At 46.4% G+C, this 21299-nt stretch overlaps 1 protein-coding gene across 1 annotated transcript in view; it reads left to right on the plus strand.

Moving 5' to 3' along the window:
- prkd1 (protein kinase D1) overlaps positions 1-21299 on the plus strand; it is a 57401-nt gene that overhangs the window by 17814 nt on the left and 18288 nt on the right. The window contains exons 5-14 of the mRNA XM_072459909.1: positions 494-753; positions 828-851; positions 1751-1955; positions 4087-4164; positions 5198-5357; positions 5538-5661; positions 7396-7473; positions 14734-14901; positions 16006-16111; positions 16461-16513. Coding sequence (XP_072316010.1) covers positions 494-753; positions 828-851; positions 1751-1955; positions 4087-4164; positions 5198-5357; positions 5538-5661; positions 7396-7473; positions 14734-14901; positions 16006-16111; positions 16461-16513 — 1256 coding nt within the window. The remainder of the gene's footprint in view (positions 1-493; positions 754-827; positions 852-1750; positions 1956-4086; positions 4165-5197; positions 5358-5537; positions 5662-7395; positions 7474-14733; positions 14902-16005; positions 16112-16460; positions 16514-21299) is intronic.

Consider the following 21299-nt stretch of genomic DNA (forward strand, 5'->3'; position numbering starts at 1 on the left):
TAGAGCGGCTTTAGTCCTGGTTCTGACCTGGTTCTGACCTGGTTCTGACCTGGTTCTCGTCCTGGTTCTTGTCCTGGTTCTGACCTGGTTCTGACCTGGTTCTGACCTGGTTCTCGTCCTGGTTCTTGTCCTGGTTCTGACCTGGTTCTGACCTGGTTCTGACCTGGTTCTGACCTGGTTCTCGTCCTGGTTCTGACCTGGTTCTGACCTGGTTCTGACCTGGTTCTCGTCCTGGTTCTCGTCCTGGTTCTGACCTGGTTCTGACCTGGTTCTCGTCCTGGTTCTTGTCCTGGTTCTGACCTGGTTCTCGTCCTGGTTCTTGTCCTGGTTCTCGTCCTGGTTCTGACCTGGTTCTGACCTGGTTCTCGTCCTGGTTCTTGTCCTGGTTCTCGTCCTGGTTCTTGTCCTGGTTCTTGTCCTGGTTCTGACCTGGTTCTTGTTCTGGTTCTGACTTGGTTCTGACTTGGTTCTTGTCTTGGTTCTTGTCCTGCAGGTTGTGGGCTGAATTACCACAAACGCTGTGCCTTTAAGATCCCGAATAACTGCAGCGGCGTTCGGAGGCGGCGCGGCTCAAACGTGAGTCTGGGCAGCGGCCTGAGCGGCGGCCTGAGCGGCGGCCTGGGCAGCGGCCTGGGCGGCAGCCTGGGCATCGGTCTGGGCGGCGGCCTGGGCCTGGGAGGACTCGGGAACCTGGGGAACCGCCCTCTGTCGGCAGAACCTTCTCCGCCGCTCTACAGCGACGACGCGCTGCTGGTCCGTCCCACACGCTCAGTCTGAGGTGTTCTGGAGCGTTCAAGTCGGTTTAACTGTGTTTGTTTCTCCTGCAGTCTCCGGTCAGCCCCAACATGGAGGTGAGTGTCTGACCTTTGGACACATCTGACCTTTGGACACATCTGACCTTTGGACATATCTGACCTTTGGACACATCTGACCGATCAGGCTTTTTATCCAGGGAGTTCAGATATTCAAGTCAAGTCAATTTATCTTTGTAACGCCCCAAATCACAACAGCAGTTTCCTCGGAGGGCGACAGTGAAAAACAGATTAAACAATGTCCATAGGGACTTGTCCCAGAGTCCCGTGTCCTTAGACAAATGTCCCAGAGTCCCGTGTCCTTAGACAAATGTCCCAGCGTCCCGTGTCCTTAGACAAATGTCCCAGCGTCCCGTGTCCTTAGACAAATGTCCCAGCCATGCTTTCTGCTAAAGTTACCTAACGGCAGCATATAAAGAGTAAACAGAACTGGACCGAGTACTGACCCCTATGGCGCACCGTAAGTTCTGACCCTCTCTCCTCCTGTTCTGACCCTCTCTCCTCCTGTTCTGACCCTCTCTCCTCCTGTTCTGACCCTCTCTCCTCCTGTTCTGACCCTCTCTCCTCCTGTTCTGACCCTCTCTCCTCCTGTTCTGACCCTCTCTCCTCCTGTTCTGACCCTCTCTCCTCCTGTTCTGACCCTCTCTCCTCCTGTTCTGACCCTCTCTCCTCCTGTTCTGACCCTCTCTCCTCCTGTTCTGACCCTCTCTCCTCCTGTTCTGACCCTCTCTCCTCCTGTTCTGACCCTCTCTCCTCCTGTTCTGACCCTCTCTCCTCCTGTTCTGACCCTCTCTCCTCCTGTTCTGACCCTCTCTCCTCCTGTTCTGACCCTCTCTCCTCCTGTTCTGACCCTCTCTCCTCCTGTTCTGACCTTCTCTCCTTCTGTTCTGACCTTCTCTCCTCCTGTTCTGACCCTTGCTGCCCTCTCTGACCCTCAGAAGTCTCAGATGGACTTCCTGCCCGCTCGTGAGCGCAGGGCCAGTTGTCAATCGTACATTGGTCGTCCGATCGAACTGGACAAAATGCTGCACCGGATCAAAGTCCCGCACACGTTCCTGATCCACTCGTACACCCGACCGACTGTCTGCCAGTTCTGCAAGAAGCTGCTCAAGGGCCTCTTCAGGCAGGGCCTCCAGTGCAAAGGTGAGAGTTCATCTGAGGTCCAGTGCAGAAGTGAGAGTTCATCTGAGGTCCAGTGCAGAGGTGAGAGGTCATCTGAGAGTTCATCTGAGCTCCAGTGCAGAGGTGAGAGGTCATCCGAGAGTTCATCTGAGGTCCAGTGATGAGGTGAGAGGTCATCTGAGCTCCAGTGCAGAGGTGAGAGGTCATCCGAGAGTTCATCTGAGGTCCAGTGATGAGGTGAGAGGTCATCTGAGGTCCAGTGCAGAGGTGAGAGGTCATCTGAGAGTTCATCTGAGGTCCAATGCAGAGGTGAGAGGTCATCTGAGGTCCAGTGCAGAGGTGAGAGTTCATCTGAGAGTTCATCTGAGGTCCAGTGCAGAGGTGAGAGGTCATCTGAGAGTTCATCTGAGGTTTAGTGCAGGGGTGAGAGTTCATCTGAGGTCCAGTGCAGAGGTGAGAGGTCATCTGAGGTCCAGTGCAGAGGTGAGGGTTCATCTGAGGTCCAGTGCAGAGGTGAGAGGTCATCTGAGAGTTCATCTGAGCTCCAGTGCAGAGGTGAGAGGTCATCCGAGAGTTCATCTGAGGTCCAGTGATGAGGTGAGAGGTCATCTGAGGTCCAGTGCAGAGGTGAGAGGTCATCTGAGAGTTCATCTGAGGTCCAGTGCAGAGGTGAGAGGTCATCTGAGGTCCAGTGCAGAGGTGAGAGTTCATCTGAGAGTTCATCTGAGGTCCAGTGCAGAGGTGAGAGGTCATCTGAGAGTTCATCTGAGGTTTAGTGCAGGGGTGAGAGTTCATCTGAGGTCCAGTGCAGAGGTGAGAGGTCATCTGAGGTCCAGTGCAGAGGTGAGAGTTCATCTGAGGTCCAGTGCAGAGGTGAGAGGTCATCTGAGAGTTCATCTGAGGTTTAGTGCAGGGGTGAGAGTTCATCTGAGGTCCAGTGCAGAGGTGAGAGTTCATCTGAGGTCCAGTGCAGAGGTGAGAGGTCATCTGAGAGTTCATCTGAGCTCCAGTGCAGAGGTGAGAGGTCATCCGAGAGTTCATCTGAGGTCCAGTGATGAGGTGAGAGGTCATCTGAGGTCCAGTGCAGAGGTGAGAGGTCATCTGAGAGTTCATCTGAGGTCCAGTGCAGAGGTGAGAGGTCATCTGAGGTCCAGTGCAGAGGTGAGAGGTCATCTGACAGTTCATCTGAAAGTTCCTCTGAGGTCCAGTGCAGAGGTGAGAGGTCATCTGAGGTCCAGTGCAGAGGTGAGAGTTCATCTGAGAGTCCATCTGATGTCCAGTGCAGAGGTTAGAGGTCATCTGAGGTCCAGTGCAGAGGTGAGAGGTCATCTGAGGTCCAGTGCAGAGGTGAGAGTTCATCTGAGAGTTCATCTGAGGTCCAGTGCAGAGGTGAGAGGTCATCTGAGGTCCAGTGCAGAGGTGAGAGTTCATCTGAGAGTTCATCTGAGGTCCAGTGATGAGGTGAGAGGTCATCTGAGGTCCAGTGCAGAGGTGAGAGTTCATCTGAAAGTTCATCTGAGGTCCAGTGCAGAGGTGAGAGGTCATCTGAGGTCCAGTGCAGAGGTGAGAGTTCATCTGAGAGTCCATCTGATGTCCAGTGCAGAGGTTAGAGGTCATCTGAGGTCCAGTGCAGAGGTGAGAGGTCATTTGAGGTCCAGTGCAGAGGTGAGAGTTCATCTGAGAGTTCATCTGAGGTCCAGTGCAGAGGTGAGAGGTCATCTGAGGTCCAGTGCAGAGGTGAGGGTTCATCTGAGATCCAGTGCAGAGGTGAGAGTTCATCTGAGGTCCAGTGCAGAAGTGAGAGTTCATCTGAGAGTTCATCTGAGGTTTAGTGCAGAGGTGAGAGTTCATCTGAGAGTTCATCTGAGGTCCAGTGCAAAGGTGAGAGTTCATCTGAGGTCCAGTGCAGAGGTGAGGGTTCATCTGAGATCCAGTGCAGAGGTGAGAGTTCATCTGAGGTCCAGTGCAGAGGTGAGAGTTCATCTGAGGTCCAGTGCAGAGGTGAGGGTTCATCTGAGATCCAGTGCAGAGGTGAGAGTTCATCTGAGGTCCAGTGCAGAGGTGAGAGTTCATCTGAGGTCCAGTGCAGAGGTGAGAGTTCATCTGAGGTCCAGTGCAGAGGTGAGAGTTCATCTGTTCTCTGTTTCCTCAGATTGCAGATACAACTGTCACAAACGCTGCGCTGCCAAAGTGCCCAACAACTGTCTGGGGGAAGTGTCCAGGAACGGAGGTGAGTCCTGACCATGACCCCGGCTCACACTTTCAACTTGACCATGGGACTTTAGGGGTGTATCAGCAGGGTCAGCAGGGCCAGCAGGGTCAGCATGGTCAGCAGGGTCCAAAAGTGTCTCCACTGACAACGAGGTCAACACGGACCCTCGTAGTCTGAGCTGCTTTGGCTCGAGGCTTTTGCAGAGAAGTGAAATAAACAAGGCAAAAGCTGTTCCTGTTCACGCTAGCTTTAGCCACGCCCCTCACATACGCTAGCTTTAGCCACGCCCCTCACATACACTAGCTTTAGCCACGCCCCTCACACACAATAGCTTTAGCCACACCCCTCACACACACTAGCTTTAGCCACGCCCCTCACACACACTAGCTTTAGCCACGCCCCTCACACACACTAGCTTTAGCCACGCCCCTCACACACACTATCTTTAGCCACGCCTTCACACACAATAGCTTTAGCCACGCCCCTCACACACACTAGCTTTAGCCACGCCCCTCACACACACTAGCTTTAGCCACGCCTTCACACACACTAGCTTTAGCCACGCCCCTCACACACACACTAGCTTTAGCCACGCCCCTCACACACACTAGCTTTAGCCACGCCTTCACACACACTAGCTTTAGCCACGCCCCTCACACACACTAGCTTTAGCCACGCCCCTCACACACACTAGCTTTAGCCACGCCTTCACACACACTAGCTTTAGCCACGCCCCTCACACACACTAGCTTTAGCCACGCCCCTCACACTCACTAGCTTTAGCCACGCCCCTCACACACACTAGCTTTAGCCACGCCTTCACACACACTAGCTTTAGCCACGCCCCTCACACACACAAACAAATTGGCCTCAGATTGATACAAAGTATATTTCCGGTATGATTTAGGTTACATTTCTTAAAAACATGACTTGGTGACGTCAGTTGCTCTCGTCGCAGACGATGTGGAGCCAGACCCTGAGATGACCTGAAGTGACCGAGGTCAGGACCGGTGGAAACGTGACTATGTTGACAGTTCTCGAACCGTTTCAGAGCTCCTGAGCCCGGGGGCGGAGTCAGACGACCACGAAGGCGGCAGGAGAGCCAGCCTTTTGGACGACATGGAGGAAGTGATGTCATCAGAAGGCGCGCTCCTGCTGGAGACCGGAGCGATCGACGATGCTGATCTGGATGAGTCCAACCGAGCCATCAGGTACTGACCAGGACTCAACCAGTGACATCACGGACTATCAGGCCACAGCACTGTGTTATTGTTGTGTCCTTCAGCAAAGAGGTCAAGGGTCATCCAAGGGTCACTCTCAGTCTGTGTCCAGATGAGGAACACTCCTGGACGAATCACACCCACTTGTTTATTTGTTTGTGTTGTTTTCAGCCCCACGACGAGTAACAACATCCCCCTGATGAGGGTCGTCCAGTCGGTCAAACACACCAAGAGGAAGAGCAGCAACGTGATGAAGGAGGGCTGGATGGTGCACTTCACCAGCAAAGACACGCTGGTAATGTCACTACTGTAGTTTAGACACCAGAACACCACCAGAACACCACCAGAACACCACCAAAACACCACCAGAACACCACCAGAACACCACCAAAACACCACCAAAACACCACCAGAACACCACCAGAACGCCACCAAAACACCACCCGAACACCACCAAAACACCACCAAAACACCACCAGAACACCACCAGAACGCCACCAAAACACCACCCGAACACCACCAAAACACCACCAAAACACCACCAGAACACCACCAGAACGCCACCAAAACACCACCCGAACACCACCAAAACACCACCAAAACACCACCAGAACACCACCAGAACACCACCAGAACACCACCAGAACACCACTAAAACACCACCAAAACACCACCAGAACACCACCAAAACACCACCAGAACGCCACCAAAACACCACCCGAACACCACCAAAACACCACCAAAACACCACCAGAACACCACCAGAACGCCACCAAAACACCACCCGAACACCATCAAAACACCACCAAAACACCACCAGAACACCACCAGAACGCCACCAAAACACCACCCGAACACCACCAAAACACCACCAAAACACCACCAGAACACCACCAGAACACCACCAGAACACCACCAGAACACCACTAAAACACCACCAAAACACCACCAGAACACCACCAAAACACCACCAGAACACCACCAAAACACCACCAGAACACCACCAGAACGCCACCAGAACACCACCAAAACACCACCAAAACACCACCAGAACACCACCAGAACGCCACCAAAACACCACCCGAACACCACCAAAACACCACCAAAACACCACCAGAACACCACCAAAACACCACCAGAACACCACCAGAACACCACCAAAACACCACCAGAACACCACCAGAACACCACCAAAACACCACCAGAACACCACCAGAACACCACCAGAACGCCACCAGAACGCCACCAGAACACCACCCGAACACCACCAAAACACCACCAAAACACCACCAAAACACCACCAGAACACCACCAGAACACCACCAGAACGCCACCAGAACACCACCAGAACGCCACCAAAACACCACCCGAACACCACCAAAACACCACCAAAACACCACCAGAACACCACCAGAACACCACCAGAACGCCACCAGAACACTGGTTGAAACACTTTGGGTGAGACACTTAGACACTTTGGGCGAGACACTTTGGGTGAGACACTTAGAGACACTTTGGGTGAGACACTTTGGGTGGGACACTTTGGGCGGGACACTTTGGGCGAGACACTTTGGGCGAGACACTTTGGGTGAAACACTTTGGGTGAGACACTTAGACACTTTGGGTGGGACACTTTGGGGGAGACACTTTGGGTGAGACACTTAGACACTTTGGGTGAGACACTTTGGGTGGGACACTTTGGGTGAGACACTTTGGGTGAGACACTTTGGGCAAGACACTTTGTGCGAGACACTTTGGGTGAGACACTTTGGGCAAGACACTTTGTGCGAGACACTTTGGGTGAGACACTTTGGGTGAGACACTTTGGGCGGGACACTTTGGGCGAGACACTTTGGGCGAGACACTTCGGGTGAAACACTTTGGGCGAGACACTTTGGGTGAGACACTTAGAGACACTTTGGGTGAGACACTTAGAGACACTTTGGGTGAGACACTTTGGGTGGGACACTTTGGGTGAGACACTTTGGGTGAGACAAAGTTAACACTTCTTCTTTGTTCCGTGTTTCAGAGGAAGAGACATTACTGGCGCCTGGACACTAAATGCATCACTCTGTTCCAGAACGACACCAGCAGCAAATACTACAAGGTACTTTAGATACTACAAGGTACTTTAGATACTACAAGGTACTTTAGATACTACAAGGTCCTTTAGATACTACAAGGTACTTTAGATACTACAAGGTCCTTTAGATACTACAAGGTCCTTTAGATACTACAAGGTACTTTAGATACTACAAGGTAATTTAGATACTACAAGTTACTTTAGATACTACTAGGTCCTTTAGATACTACAAGGTACTTTAGATACTACGAGGTACTTTAGAAACTACAAGGTCCTTTAGATACAACAAGGTACTTTAGATACTACAAGGTCCTTTAGATATTACAAAGGTACTTTAGATACTACAAGGTCCTTTAGATACTACAAGGTCCTTTAGATAGTACAAGGTACTTTAGATACTACAAGGTCCTTTAGATAGTACAAGGTCCTTTAGATACTACAAGGTACTTTGGATACTACAAGGTAATTTAGATACTACAAGTTACTTTAGATACTACAAGGTCCTTTAGATACTACAAGGTCCTTTAGATAGTACAAGGTACTTTAGATACTACAATGACCTTTAGATACTACAAGGTCCTTTCGATAGTAAAAGGTACTTTAGATACTACAAGGTACTTTAGAAACTACAAGGTCCTTTAGATACTACAAGGTACTTTAGATACCACAAGGTCCTTTAGATACTACAAGGTACTTTAGAGACTACAAGGTACTTTAGATACTACAAGGTCCTTAAGATACTACAAGGTCCTTTAGATACTACAAGGTCCTTTAGATACTACAAGGAACTTTAGATACTACAAGGTACTTTAGAAACTATGAGGTACTTTAGATACTACAAGGTCCTTTGGATACTACAAGGTCCTTTAGATACTACAAGGTCCTTTAGATACTACAAGGTACTTTAGATACTACAAGGACCTTTAGATACTACAAGGTCCTTTAGATAGTACAAGGTACTTTAGATACTACAATGACCTTTAGATACTACAAGGTCCTTTAGATAGTACAAGGTCCTTTAGATACTACAAGGTACTTTAGATACTACAAGGTAATTTAGATACTACAAGTTACTTTAGATACTACTAGGTCCTTTAGATACTACAAGGTCCTTTAGATACTACAAGGTACTTTAGATACTACAATGACCTTTAGATACTACAAGGTCCTTTAGATAGTACAAGGTCCTTTAGATACTACAAGGTACTTTAGATACTACAAGGTAATTTAGATACTACAAGTTACTTTAGATACTACTAGGTCCTTTAGATACTACAAGGTACTTTAGATACTACGAGGTACTTTAGAAACTACGAGGTCCTTTAGATACAACAAGGTACTTTAGATACTACAAGGTCCTTTAGATACTACAAAGGTACTTTAGATACTACAAGGTCCTTTAGATACTACAAGGTCCTTTAGATAGTAAAAGGTACTTTAGATACTACAAGGTCCTTTAGAAACTACAAGGTACTTTAGATACTACAAGGTACTTTAGAAACTACAAGGTCCTTTAGAAACTACAAGGTACTTTAGATACTACAAGGTACTTTAGAAACTACAAGGTCCTTTAGAAACTACAAGGTCCTTTAGATACTACAAGGTACTTTAGAGACTACAAGGTACTTTAGATACTACAAGGTCCTTAAGATACTACAAGGTACTTTAGAGACTACAAGGTACTTTAGATACTACAAGGTCCTTAAGATACTACAAGGTCCTTTAGATACTACAAGGTCCTTTAGATACAACAAGGTACTTAGATACTACAAGGAACTTTAGATACTACAAGGTACTTTAGATACTACAAGGACCTTTAGATACTACAAGGTCCTTTAGATACTACAAGGTCCTTTAGATACAACAAGGTACTTAGATACTACAAGGTCCTTTAGATACTACAAGGTACTTTAGATACTACAAGGACCTTTAGATACCACAAGGTCCTTTAGATAGTACAAGGTACTTTAGATACTACAATGACCTTTAGATACTACAAGGTCCTTTAGATAGTACAAGGTCCTTTAGATACTACAAGGTACTTTAGATACTACAAGGTAATTTAGATACTACAAGGTCCTTTAGATACTACAAGGTACTTTAGATACTACAATGACCTTTAGATACTACAAGGTCCTTTAGATAGTACAAGGTCCTTTAGATACTACAAGGTACTTTAGATACTACAAGGTAATTTAGATACTACAAGTTACTTTAGATACTACTAGGTCCTTTAGATACTACAAGGTACTTTAGATACTACGAGGTACTTTAGAAACTACGAGGTCCTTTAGATACAACAAGGTACTTTAGATACTACAAGGTCCTTTAGATACTACAAAGGTACTTTAGATACTACAAGGTCCTGTAGATACTACAAGGTCCTTTAGATAGTAAAAGGTACTTTAGATACTACAAGGTCCTTTAGAAACTACAAGGTACTTTAGATACTACAAGGTACTTTAGAAACTACAAGGTCCTTTAGAAACTACAAGGTACTTTAGATACTACAAGGTACTTTAGAAACTACAAGGTCCTTTAGAAACTACAAGCTACTTTAGATACTACAAGGTCCTTTAGATACAACAAGGTCCTTTAGATACTACAAGGTACTTTAGAGACTACAAGGTACTTTAGATACTACAAGGTCCTTAAGATACTACAAGGTACTTTAGAGACTACAAGGTACTTTAGATACTACAAGGTCCTTAAGATACTACAAGGTCCTTTAGATACTACAAGGTCCTTTAGATACAACAAGGTACTTAGATACTACAAGGAACTTTAGATACTACAAGGTACTTTAGAAACTATGAGGTACTTTAGATACTACAAATTCCTTTGGATACTACAAGGTCCTTAAGATACTACAAGGTCCTTTAGATACTACAAGGTCCTTTAGATACAACAAGGTACTTAGATACTACAAGGAACTTTAGATACTACAAGGTACTTTAGAAACTACGAGGTCCTTTAGATACAACAAGGTACTTTAGATACTACAAGGTCCTTTAGATACTACAAAGGTACTTTAGATACTACAAGGTCCTTTAGATACTACAAGGTCCTTTAGATAGTAAAAGGTACTTTAGATACTACAAGGTCCTTTAGAAACTACAAGGTACTTTAGATACTACAAGGTACTTTAGAAACTACAAGGTCCTTTAGAAACTACAAGGTACTTTAGATACTACAAGGTACTTTAGAAACTACAAGGTCCTTTAGAAACTACAAGGTCCTTTAGATACTACAAGGTACTTTAGAGACTACAAGGTACTTTAGATACTACAAGGTCCTTAAGATACTACAAGGTACTTTAGAGACTACAAGGTACTTTAGATACTACAAGGTCCTTAAGATACTACAAGGTCCTTTAGATACTACAAGGTCCTTTAGATACAACAAGGTACTTAGATACTACAAGGAACTTTAGATACTACAAGGTACTTTAGATACTACAAGGACCTTTAGATACTACAAGGTCCTTTAGATACTACAAGGTCCTTTAGATACAACAAGGTACTTAGATACTACAAGGTCCTTTAGATACTACAAGGTACTTTAGATACTACAAGGACCTTTAGATACCACAAGGTCCTTTAGATAGTACAAGGTACTTTAGATACTACAATGACCTTTAGATACTACAAGGTCCTTTAGATAGTACAAGGTCCTTTAGATACTACAAGGTACTTTAGATACTACAAGGTAATTTAGATACTACAAGGTCCTTTAGATACTACAAGGTACTTTAGATAGTACAATGACCTTTAGATACTACAAGGTCCTTTAGATAGTACAAGGTCCTTTAGATACTACAAGGTACTTTAGATACTACAAGGTAATTTAGATACTACAAGTTACTTTAGATACTACTAGGTCCTTTAGATACTACAAGGTACTTTAGATACTACGAGGTACTTTAGAAACTACGAGGTCCTTTAGATACAACAAGGTACTTTAGATACTACAAGGTCCTTTAGATACTACAAAGGTACTTTAGATACTACAAGGTCCTGTAGATACTACAAGGTCCTTTAGATAGTAAAAGGTACTTTAGATACTACAAGGTCCTTTAGAAACTACAAGGTACTTTAGATACTACAAGGTACTTTAGAAACTACAAGGTCCTTTAGAAACTACAAGGTACTTTAGATACTACAAGGTACTTTAGAAACTACAAGGTCCTTTAGAAACTACAAGCTACTTTAGATACTACAAGGTCCTTTAGATACAACAAGGTCCTTTAGATACTACAAGGTACTTTAGAGACTACAAGGTACTTTAGATACTACAAGGTCCTTAAGATACTACAAGGTACTTTAGAGACTACAAGGTACTTTAGATACTACAAGGTCCTTAAGATACTACAAGGTCCTTTAGATACTACAAGGTCCTTTAGATACAACAAGGTACTTAGATACTACAAGGAACTTTAGATACTACAAGGTACTTTAGAAACTATGAGGTACTTTAGATACTACAAATTCCTTTGGATACTACAAGGTCCTTAAGATACTACAAGGTCCTTTAGATACTACAAGGTCCTTTAGATACAACAAGGTACTTAGATACTACAAGGAACTTTAGATACTACAAGGTACTTTAGAAACTATGAGGTACTTTAGATACTACAAGGTCCTTTGGATACTACAAGGTCCTTTAGATACTACAAGGTCCTTTAGATACTACAAGGTACTTTAGATAGTACAAGGACCTTTAGATACTACAAGGTACTTTAGATACTACAAGGTACTTTAGATAGTACAAGGACCTTTAGATACTACAAGGTACTTTAGATACTACAAGGTACTTTAGATAGTACAAGGACCTTTAGATACTACAAGGACCTTTAGATACTACAAGGTACTTGGTGTGTCGTTGTTATGAAGCTCTTTCCATGTGTTTTAGAGTCTGTTTCGTCCAGTCATCATTACCATAACTCGTCTGTGGTTCTTCCTGAAGGAGGTTCCTCTGTCTTCATCATCACCATAACTCGTCTGTGGTTCTTCCTGAAGGAGGTTCCTCTGTCTTCATCATAATCATAACTCGTCTGTGGTTCTTCCTACAGGAGGTTCCTCTGTCTTCATCATCACCATAACTCGTCAGTGGTTCTTCCTGAATGAGGTTCCTCTGTCTTCATCATAACCATAACTCGTCTGTGGTTCTTCCAGCAGGAGGTTCCTGTGTCTTCATCATAACCATAACTCGTCTGTGGTTCTTCCTGCAGGAGGTTCCTGTGTCTTCATCATCACCATAACTCGTCTGTGGTTCTTCCTGCAGGAGGTTCCTCTGTCTTCATCATCACCATAACTCGTCTGTGGTTCTTCCTACAGGAGGTTCCTGTGTCTTCATCATCACCATAACTCGTCTGTGGTTCTTCCTGCAGGAGGTTCCTCTGTCTTCATCATCACCATAACTCGTCTGTGGTTCTTCCTACAGGAGGTTCCTCTGTCTTCATCATCACCATAACTCGTCTGTGGTTCTTCCTGAAGGAGGTTCCTCTGTCTTCATCATAATCATAACTCGTCTGTGGTTCTTCCTACAGGAGGTTCCTCTGTCTTCATCATCACCATAACTCGTCTGTGGTTCTTCCTGAAGGAGGTTCCTCTGTCTTCATCATAACCATAACTCGTCTGTGGTTCTTCCAGCAGGAGGTTCCTGTGTCTTCATCATAACCATAACTCGTCTGTGGTTCTTCCTGCAGGAGGTTCCTGTGTCTTCATCATCACCATAACTCGTCTGTGGTTCTTCCTGCAGGAGGTTCCTCTGTCTTCATCATAATCATAACCCGTCCGTGGTTCTTCCTGCAGGAGGTTCCTCTGTCTTCATCATAACCATAACTCGTCTCTGGTTCTTCCTGCAGGAGGTTCCTCTGTCTTCATCATCACCATAACTCGTCTGTGGTTTTTCCTGCAGGAGGTTCCTCTGGTCCTGCAGGAGGTTCCTCTGTCTTCTTCAGCATGTGTCTGTGGTTGCTCCTGCAGGAGGTTCCTCTGTCTTCTTCAGCATGTGTCTGTGGTTGCTCCTGCAGGAGGTTCCTCTGTCTTCTTCAGCTTGTGTCTGTGGTTGTTCCTGCAGGAGGTTCCTCTGGTCCTGCAGGAGGTTCCTCTGTCTTCTTCAGCATGTGTCTCTGGTTGCTCCTGCAGGAGGTTCCTCTGGTCCTGCAGGAGGTTCCTCTGTCTTCTTCAGCTTGTGTCTGTGGTTGCTCCTGCAGGAGTTTCCTCTGTCTTCTTCAGCTTGTGTCTGTGGTCGTTCCTGCAGGAGGTTCCTCTGGTCCTGCAGGAGGTTCCTCTGTCTTCTTCAGCATGTGTCTGTGGTTTCTCCTGCAGGAGGTTCCTCTGGTCCTGCAGGAGGTTCCTTTGTCTTCTTCAGCATGTGTCTGTGGTTGCTCCTGCAGGAGGTTCCTCTGGTCCTGCAGGAGGTTGCTCTGTCTTCTTCAGCATGTGTCTGTGGTTGCTCCTGCAGGAGGTTCCTCTGGTCCTGCAGGAGGTTCCTCTGTCTTCTTCAGCATGTGTCTGTGGTTGCTCCTGCAGGAGGTTCCTCTGGTCCTGCAGGAGGTTCCTCTGTCTTCTTCAGCATGTGTCTGTGGTCGTTCCTGCAGGAGGTTCCTCTGGTCCTGCAGGAGGTTCCTCTGTCTTCTTCAGCATGTGTCTGTGGTTTCTCCTGCAGGAGGTTCCTCTGGTCCTGCAGGAGGTTCCTCTGTCTTCTTCAGCATGTGTCTGTGGTCGTTCCTGCAGGAGGTTCCTCTGGTCCTGCAGGAGGTTCCTCTGTCTTCTTCAGCATGTGTCTGTGGTCGTTCCTGCAGGAGGTTCCTCTGGTCCTGCAGGAGGTTCCTCTGTCTTCTTCAGCATGTGTCTGTGGTTTCTCCTGCAGGAGGTTCCTCTGGTCCTGCAGGAGGTTCCTTTGTCTTCTTCAGCATGTGTCTGTGGTTTCTCCTGCAGGAGGTTCCTCTGGTCCTGCAGGAGGTTCCTTTGTCTTCTTCAGCATGTGTCTGTGGTTTCTCCTGCAGGAGGTTCCTCTGGTCCTGCAGGAGGTTCCTCTGTCTTCTTCAGCATGTGTCTGTGGTTGCTCCTGCAGGAGGTTCCTCTGGTCCTGCAGGAGATTCCTCTGTCTTCTTCAGCATGTGTCTGTGGTTGCTCCTGCAGGAGGTTCCTCTGGTCCTGCAGGAGGTTCCTCTGTCTTCTTCAGCATGTGTCTGTGGTTGCTCCTGCAGGAGGTTCCTCTGGTCCTGCAGGAGGTTCCTCTGTCTTCTTCAGCATTTGTCTGTGGTTGCTCCTGCAGGAGATCCCTCTGTCCGAGGTCCTGACACTGGAGCTGGCTCAGAACTTCTCGCTGCTTCCTGATGGATCAAACCCTCACTGTTTCGAGATCTCCACCACGGCTCTGGTTTACTACGTGGGAGAGAACCTGTCCCGGGCCGAGAGCGGCGTGAGCGGGAGCAGCCTCCTGGTGAGAACCCTGAGAACCCTGAGAACCCTGAAAACCCTGAGAACCCTGAGAACCCGGAGCTCCACCTCAGAGATGGAGAGGTCAAACATCTCAAACTCCTCAAACATCTCAAACTCCTCAAACATCTCAAACTCCTCAAACTCCTCAAACTCCTCAAACATCTCAAACTCCTCAAACTCCTCAAACATCTCAAACATCTCAAACATCTCAAACATCTCAAACATCTCCAGTCTTTCCTCGTCTTCTTTTTTCACGCTTTAATAAGGCAGTTTAAGTCCAAAGATTTGCCAAAATGTCACAGACTTGGAACATATATTTATTCATAATCTAACAGAGGTATGAACGTGGCCCATAGCAGATGTTTTCCAGCTCCAAGGGTAAAACAGGCTTTGTTACGATGGTAAAGAAGAAGTTTTATCTTATCTCTCAATATAAAGCTTTAAGGTTGTTAAAAATGGAAGCAAACGCAGAAGGACGACTCTGAGAAGATCATGGTCCTCCTGTAGACCACGCCCAGAGAAGATCATGATCCTCCCGTAGACCACGCCCAGAGAAGATCATGGTCCTCCTGTAGACCACGCCCAGAGAAGATAATGATCCTCCTGTAGACCACGCCGAAGATCATGGTCCTCCTGTAGACCACGCCCAGAGAAGATAATTGTCCTGCTGTACACCACGCCCAGAGAAGATCATGGTCCTCCTGTAGACCACGCCCAGAGAAGATCATGATCCTCCCGTAGACCACGCCCAGAGAAGATCATGGTCCTCCCATAGACCACGCCCAGAGAAGATCATGATCCTCCCGTAGACCACGCCCAGAGAAGATCATGGTCCTCCCGTAGACCACGCCCAGAGAAGATCCCAACCCTCTGGGACAGTTTGTGTAGGAGGAGCCTGGTCTTTATGTCTCTGTGGGAGGAGCCACTTTAAGGCCTGGTCTTAATGTGTCTGTGGGAGGAGCCACTTTAAGGCCTGGTCTTCATGTCTCTGTGGGAGGATTCGATGGGAGAAGGAAACATCTTCAGAAGCAGATTGGAGTCTTCTGTTGTGTCAGGTCAAAGTTCAAAGCTAAATGAAGGCGTGTCAGCTTCTGGTCCGTTGCAGGTCAGTGGAGTCGGTCAGGACGTGGCTCGGATGTGGGAGATGGCCATTCAACACGCTCTGATGCCCGCCGTGTCCACAGGAGTGTCCCACAGCAACCACCAGCACAGTGAGAGTCCTCTGACCTCTGACCCCCTGACCTCTGACCCTCTGTTCGTTCCATGTACAGTCTGAATCCTCTGACCCCGTGACCTCTGACCCTTTGACCCTCTGTTCGTTCTATGTACAGTCTGAATCCTCTGACCCCGTGACCTCTGACCCTTTGACCCTCTGTTCATTCTATGTACAGTCTGGATCCTCTGACCCCGTGACCTCTAACCCTCTGTTCGTTCTATGTACAGTCTGGATCCTCTGACCCCGTGACCTCTGACCCTTTGACCCTCTGTTCGTTCTATGTACAGTCTGAATCCTCTGACCCCGTGACCTCTGACCCTCTGACCCTCTGCTCCTCTTCACAGCTGAAGTGTCCATCAGCATCTCCGTGTCCAACTGTCAGATTCAGGAGAATGTGGTGAGTCTCATTATTTCAGTTTGATCCTTTTGTAAAGAAATGACGTTTGAAACATTAAACTTACAAATGTGGAAAAAGATTCAGTTCTTTTCATCTGGACATCTGTGGGCGGAGCCTCCTGATAATGGCCTGTCTTGTTGATCTATTTGTTTGCACTGTTTCAAGTTTCACCTGAAGCTGATCTTCTTTGTTCCTCCATCAGCCCTGTAATGGGCCATGTACATCCTCATCACTGATGAGTACCTGATCATCTGAATGACCAGAGCTGATGTATTACATATATATTACATGTGTATTACATATATAACATGTGTATTCCATACATAACATGTTTTTTTACATATATAACATGTGTATTACATATATAACATGTATATTACATATATATAGATTCATCATTCTCCTTCTCATCTCCACTCTCACCCATGGGCCTTCCCAGCCATTTTGAAAGTCTGATCAAATCAGGCATTAAGATGGCTCCACTCACGCCCAATATAGCAAGGGCTATGCCGACTACACCAACAAAAGCCCCACCACCCATCCCCCCTCGCCTCTCACCTGGTCCCAAACTCTCCTTGGCTACAAAAGCCCCACCACCCATCCAACCTCGCCTTTTACCTGGTATCTCCCATAGCTAGGATGCACTGGGTCTCAGCGTTGCCGGGACTTATTGTCACATTAAAAATCAAACCAACCCGGGGCCCTATGTAAAAAGAGCCCCCCCTAGTGCTATTTCTGTAGTCACATCATCACACAGATGGAAAAACAAAATGCGAGTCAGGCCCAATCTGAGAAATGTGATTCATATTCCCTGTGAAAAGATAAAGCCCAGTCTCACTGAAACTAGTCTGAAACTTGCTGTGCTAAATGGAGCCACTTTAAGGCCTGGTCTTCATGTCTCTGTGGGAGGATGTGCCCCAAGGGTCAGTCCTGGGTCCCCTTCTGTTCAACCTCTACATGCTGCCGTTAGGTCAGTTGATACGCAGTGAAAATGTGTCCTATCACAATTATGCAGACGAGTCAGATCTATGTTTCACTATCGGCAGGTGACTATGGACCAGTAGATTCACTCTGTCACTGCATCCAACAGATCAGTTTGTGGATGCAAAACAACTTTCTCCAGCTGAACTCAGACAAGACTGAAATAATCGTTTTTGGCCCACAGAAACAAAGAGAAAGTGTTAGCGGTCACCTCCAGAGTCTCGCTCTAAAACCTACAAACCAAATTAGAAATCTGGGGGTAATAATGGACTCAGACTTGAACTTTAATAGCCACGTCAAATCAATAACATCAGCAGCTTTTTACCATCTAAAAAACATTGCCAAAATCAAAAATATAGTGTCAAAACCAGATTTAGAGAGACTTATCCATGCGTTTGTCTCCAGTAGATTAGACTACTGTAACGGCCTGCTCACTGGTCTCTCCAAACGAGTTGTAAAACAGCTGCAGTGCATCCAGAACGCTGCTGCTCGGGTCCTGACTAGAACCAGGAAGTATGATCACATTAGTCCTGTTCTCAGGTCTCTGCACTGCCCCCTGTGGCTCAGAGAAGAGACTTTAAAGCAGCTCTGCTTGTGTACAAGTCTCTCCATGGCCTAGCACCAAAGTACATCTTGGATATGTTAGTGCCATATGAACCATCTCGGACTCTGAGGACCTCAGGGACCGGCCTCCTGCTGGTGCCCAGAGTCAGGACTAAACATGGGCCGGCCTCCTGCTGGTGCCAGAGTCAGGACTAAACATGGACCGGCCTCCTGCTGGTGCCAGAGTCAGGACTAAACATGGACCGGCCTCCTGCTGGTGCCAGAGTCAGGACTAAACATGGACCGGCCTCCTGCTGGTGCCAGAGTCAGGACTAAACATGGACCGGCCTCCTGCCTTCCTGAAGATGTGAGACAGGTTCTACTCTGACAATGTTCAAATCTAAGATAAAAACTGTTTTGTTTAGCTGCGCATATGACTGAAGGGATTTTTTCTTTGCACTCTTCTCTTTTGTTTGTGATTTTATTAGTTTAGAAAATCAGTTGGATTGATAATTTTTAATTTAGTTAATTTGATTGTATTTCTGTAATTTCTTTGTGATTTGAATGCATTTTTCCTGCTGTGAAGCACTTTGAATTGCCTTGTGTGTGAAATGTGCTCTACAAATAAACTTGCCTTGCCTTGCCTATAACTTGTATATTACATATATACAACGTGTTTATTACATATATAACATGTATATTACATATAACATGTGTATTACATGTATATAACATGTGTATTACATATATAACATGTGTATTACATAAATATAACATGTATATTCATATAACATGTATATTATATATACATATATATATATATATATAACATCTATATTACATATATAACATGTATATTACATCTATATAACATGTATAATACATATATTTGACATGTGTATTACATATATATAACATGTGTATTACTTATATATAACATATATATTACATATATATGCTGTTTTTACGGCTAAACTGAACCTTAAGCCTCGGTTTGTCTTTAAAGATGAAAGTTCTTTTGAACTCGTCTTCTTCATCTTTTGTCCTGTTCAGAATATTCTTCTCTCTGTCTTTGATCCAGTGCTTTGTGTCTTTAAGATGAAACTGCACGACGCTCTGTGGTCCTGAACTCCAGTGTCTGACGTGTGAGAAAGTCTCTGGTGCAGTGGCTCTTTAGTCTCACTATGTGGCTCTTTAGTCTCACTATGTGGCTCTTTAGTCTCACTATGTGGCTCTTTAGTCTCACTATGTGGCTCTTTAGTCTCACTATGTGGCTCTCTTTAGTCTCACTATGTGGCTCTTTAGTCTCACTATGTGGCTCTTTAATCTCACTATGTGGCTCTTTAGTTTCACTATGTGGCTCTTTAGTCTCACTCTGTGGCTCTTTAGTCTCACTATGTGGCTCTCTTTAGTCTCACTATGTGGCTCTTTAGTCTCACTATGTGGCTCTCTTTAGTCTCACTATGTGGCTCTTTAGTCTCACTATGTGGCTCTTTAGTCTCACTATGTGGCTCTCTTTAGTTTCACTATGTGGCTCTTTAGTCTCACTATGTGGCTCTTTAGTCTCACTATGTGGCTCTTTAGTCTCACTATGTGGCTCTTTAGTCTCACTATGTGGCTCTTTAGTCTCACTATGTGGCTCTTTAGTCTCACTATGTGGCTCTTTAGTCTCACTATGTGACTCTTTAGTCTCACTATGTGGCTCTCTTTAGTCTCACTATGTGGCTCTTTAATCTCACTATGTGGCTCTTTAGTCTCACTATGTGACTCTTTAGTCTCACTATGTGGCTCTCTTTAGTCTCACTATGTGGCTCTCTTTAGTCTCACTATGTGGCTCTTTAATCTCACTATGTGGCTCTCTTTAGTCTCACTATGTGGCTCTCTTTAGTCTCACTATGTGACTCTTTAGTCTCACTATGTGGCTCTTTAGTCTCACTATGTGGCTCTCTTTAGTTTCACTATGTGGCTCTTTAGTCTCACTATGTGGCTCTTTAGTCTCACTATGTGGCTCTTTAATCTCACTATGTGGCTCTTTAATCTCACTATGTGGCTCTTTAGTCTCACTATGTGGCTCTTTAGTCTCACTATGTGGCTCTTTAGTCTCACTATGTGACTCTTTAGTCTCACTATGTGGCTCTTTAGTCTCACTATGTGGCTCTTTAGTCTCACTATGTGGCTCTCTTTAGTCTCACTATGTGGCTCTCTTTAGTCTCACTATGTGGCTCTTTAATCTCACTATGTGGCTCTTTAGTCTCACTATGTGGCTCTTTAGTCTCACTATGTGGCTCTTTAGTCTCACTATGTGGCTCTCTTTAGTCTCACTATGTGGCTCTTTAGTCTCACTATGTGGCTCTTTAGTCTCACTATGTGGCTCTTTAGTCTCACTATGTGGCTCTTTAGTCTCACTATGTGGCTCTCTTTAGTCTCACTATGTGGCTCTTTAGTCTCACTATGTGGCTCTTTAGTCTCACTATGTGGCTCTTTAGTCTCACTATGTGGCTCTCTTTAGTCTCACTATGTGGCTCTCTTTAGTCTCACTATGTGGCTCTTTAGTCTCACTATGTGGCTCTCTTTAGTCTCACTATGTGGCTCTTTAGTCTCACTATGTGGCTCTTTAGTCTCACTATGTGGCTCTCTTTAGTTTCACTATGTGGCTCTTTAGTCTCACTATGTGACTCTTTAGTCTCACTATGTGGCTCTTTAGTCTCACTATGTGGCTCTCTTTAGTCTCACTATGTGGCTCTTTAGTCTCACTATGTGGCTCTCTTTAGTCTCACTATGTCACCTCTTGTCCTCTGAGCCGGTGGGCTCCTCCCCTTGTCCTGGGCCCCTGGTGGGCTCCTGGTGGGCTCCTGGTGGGCTCCTGGTGGGCTCTTGGTGGGCTCCTGGTGGGCTCTTGGTGGGCTCCTGGTGGGCTCCTGGTGGGCTCCTGGTGGGCTCCTGTAGTGGGCTCTTGGTGGGCTCCTGGTGGGCTCCTGGTGGGCTCTTGGTGGGCTCCTGGTGGGCTCCTGGTGGGCTCCTGTAGTGGGCTCTTGGTGGGCTCCTGGTGGGCTCCTGGTGGGCTCTTGGTGGGCTCCTGGTGGGCTCTTGGTGGGCTCCTGGTGGGCTCCTGGTGGGCTCCTGTAGTGGGCTCTTGGTGGGCTCCTGGTGGGCTCCTGGTGGGCTCTTGGTGGGCTCTTGGTGGGCTCCTGGTGGGCTCCTGGTGGGCTCTTGGTGGGCTCCTGGTGGGCTCTTGGTGGGCTCCTGGTGGGCTCCTGGTGGG

The sequence above is a fragment of the Eucyclogobius newberryi genome, unplaced genomic scaffold (assembly GCF_026437365.1).
Source record: "Eucyclogobius newberryi isolate DKJ021-1_F unplaced genomic scaffold, fEucNew1.0.hap1 SCAF_297, whole genome shotgun sequence".
Taxonomy (NCBI): domain Eukaryota; kingdom Metazoa; phylum Chordata; class Actinopteri; order Gobiiformes; family Gobiidae; genus Eucyclogobius; species Eucyclogobius newberryi.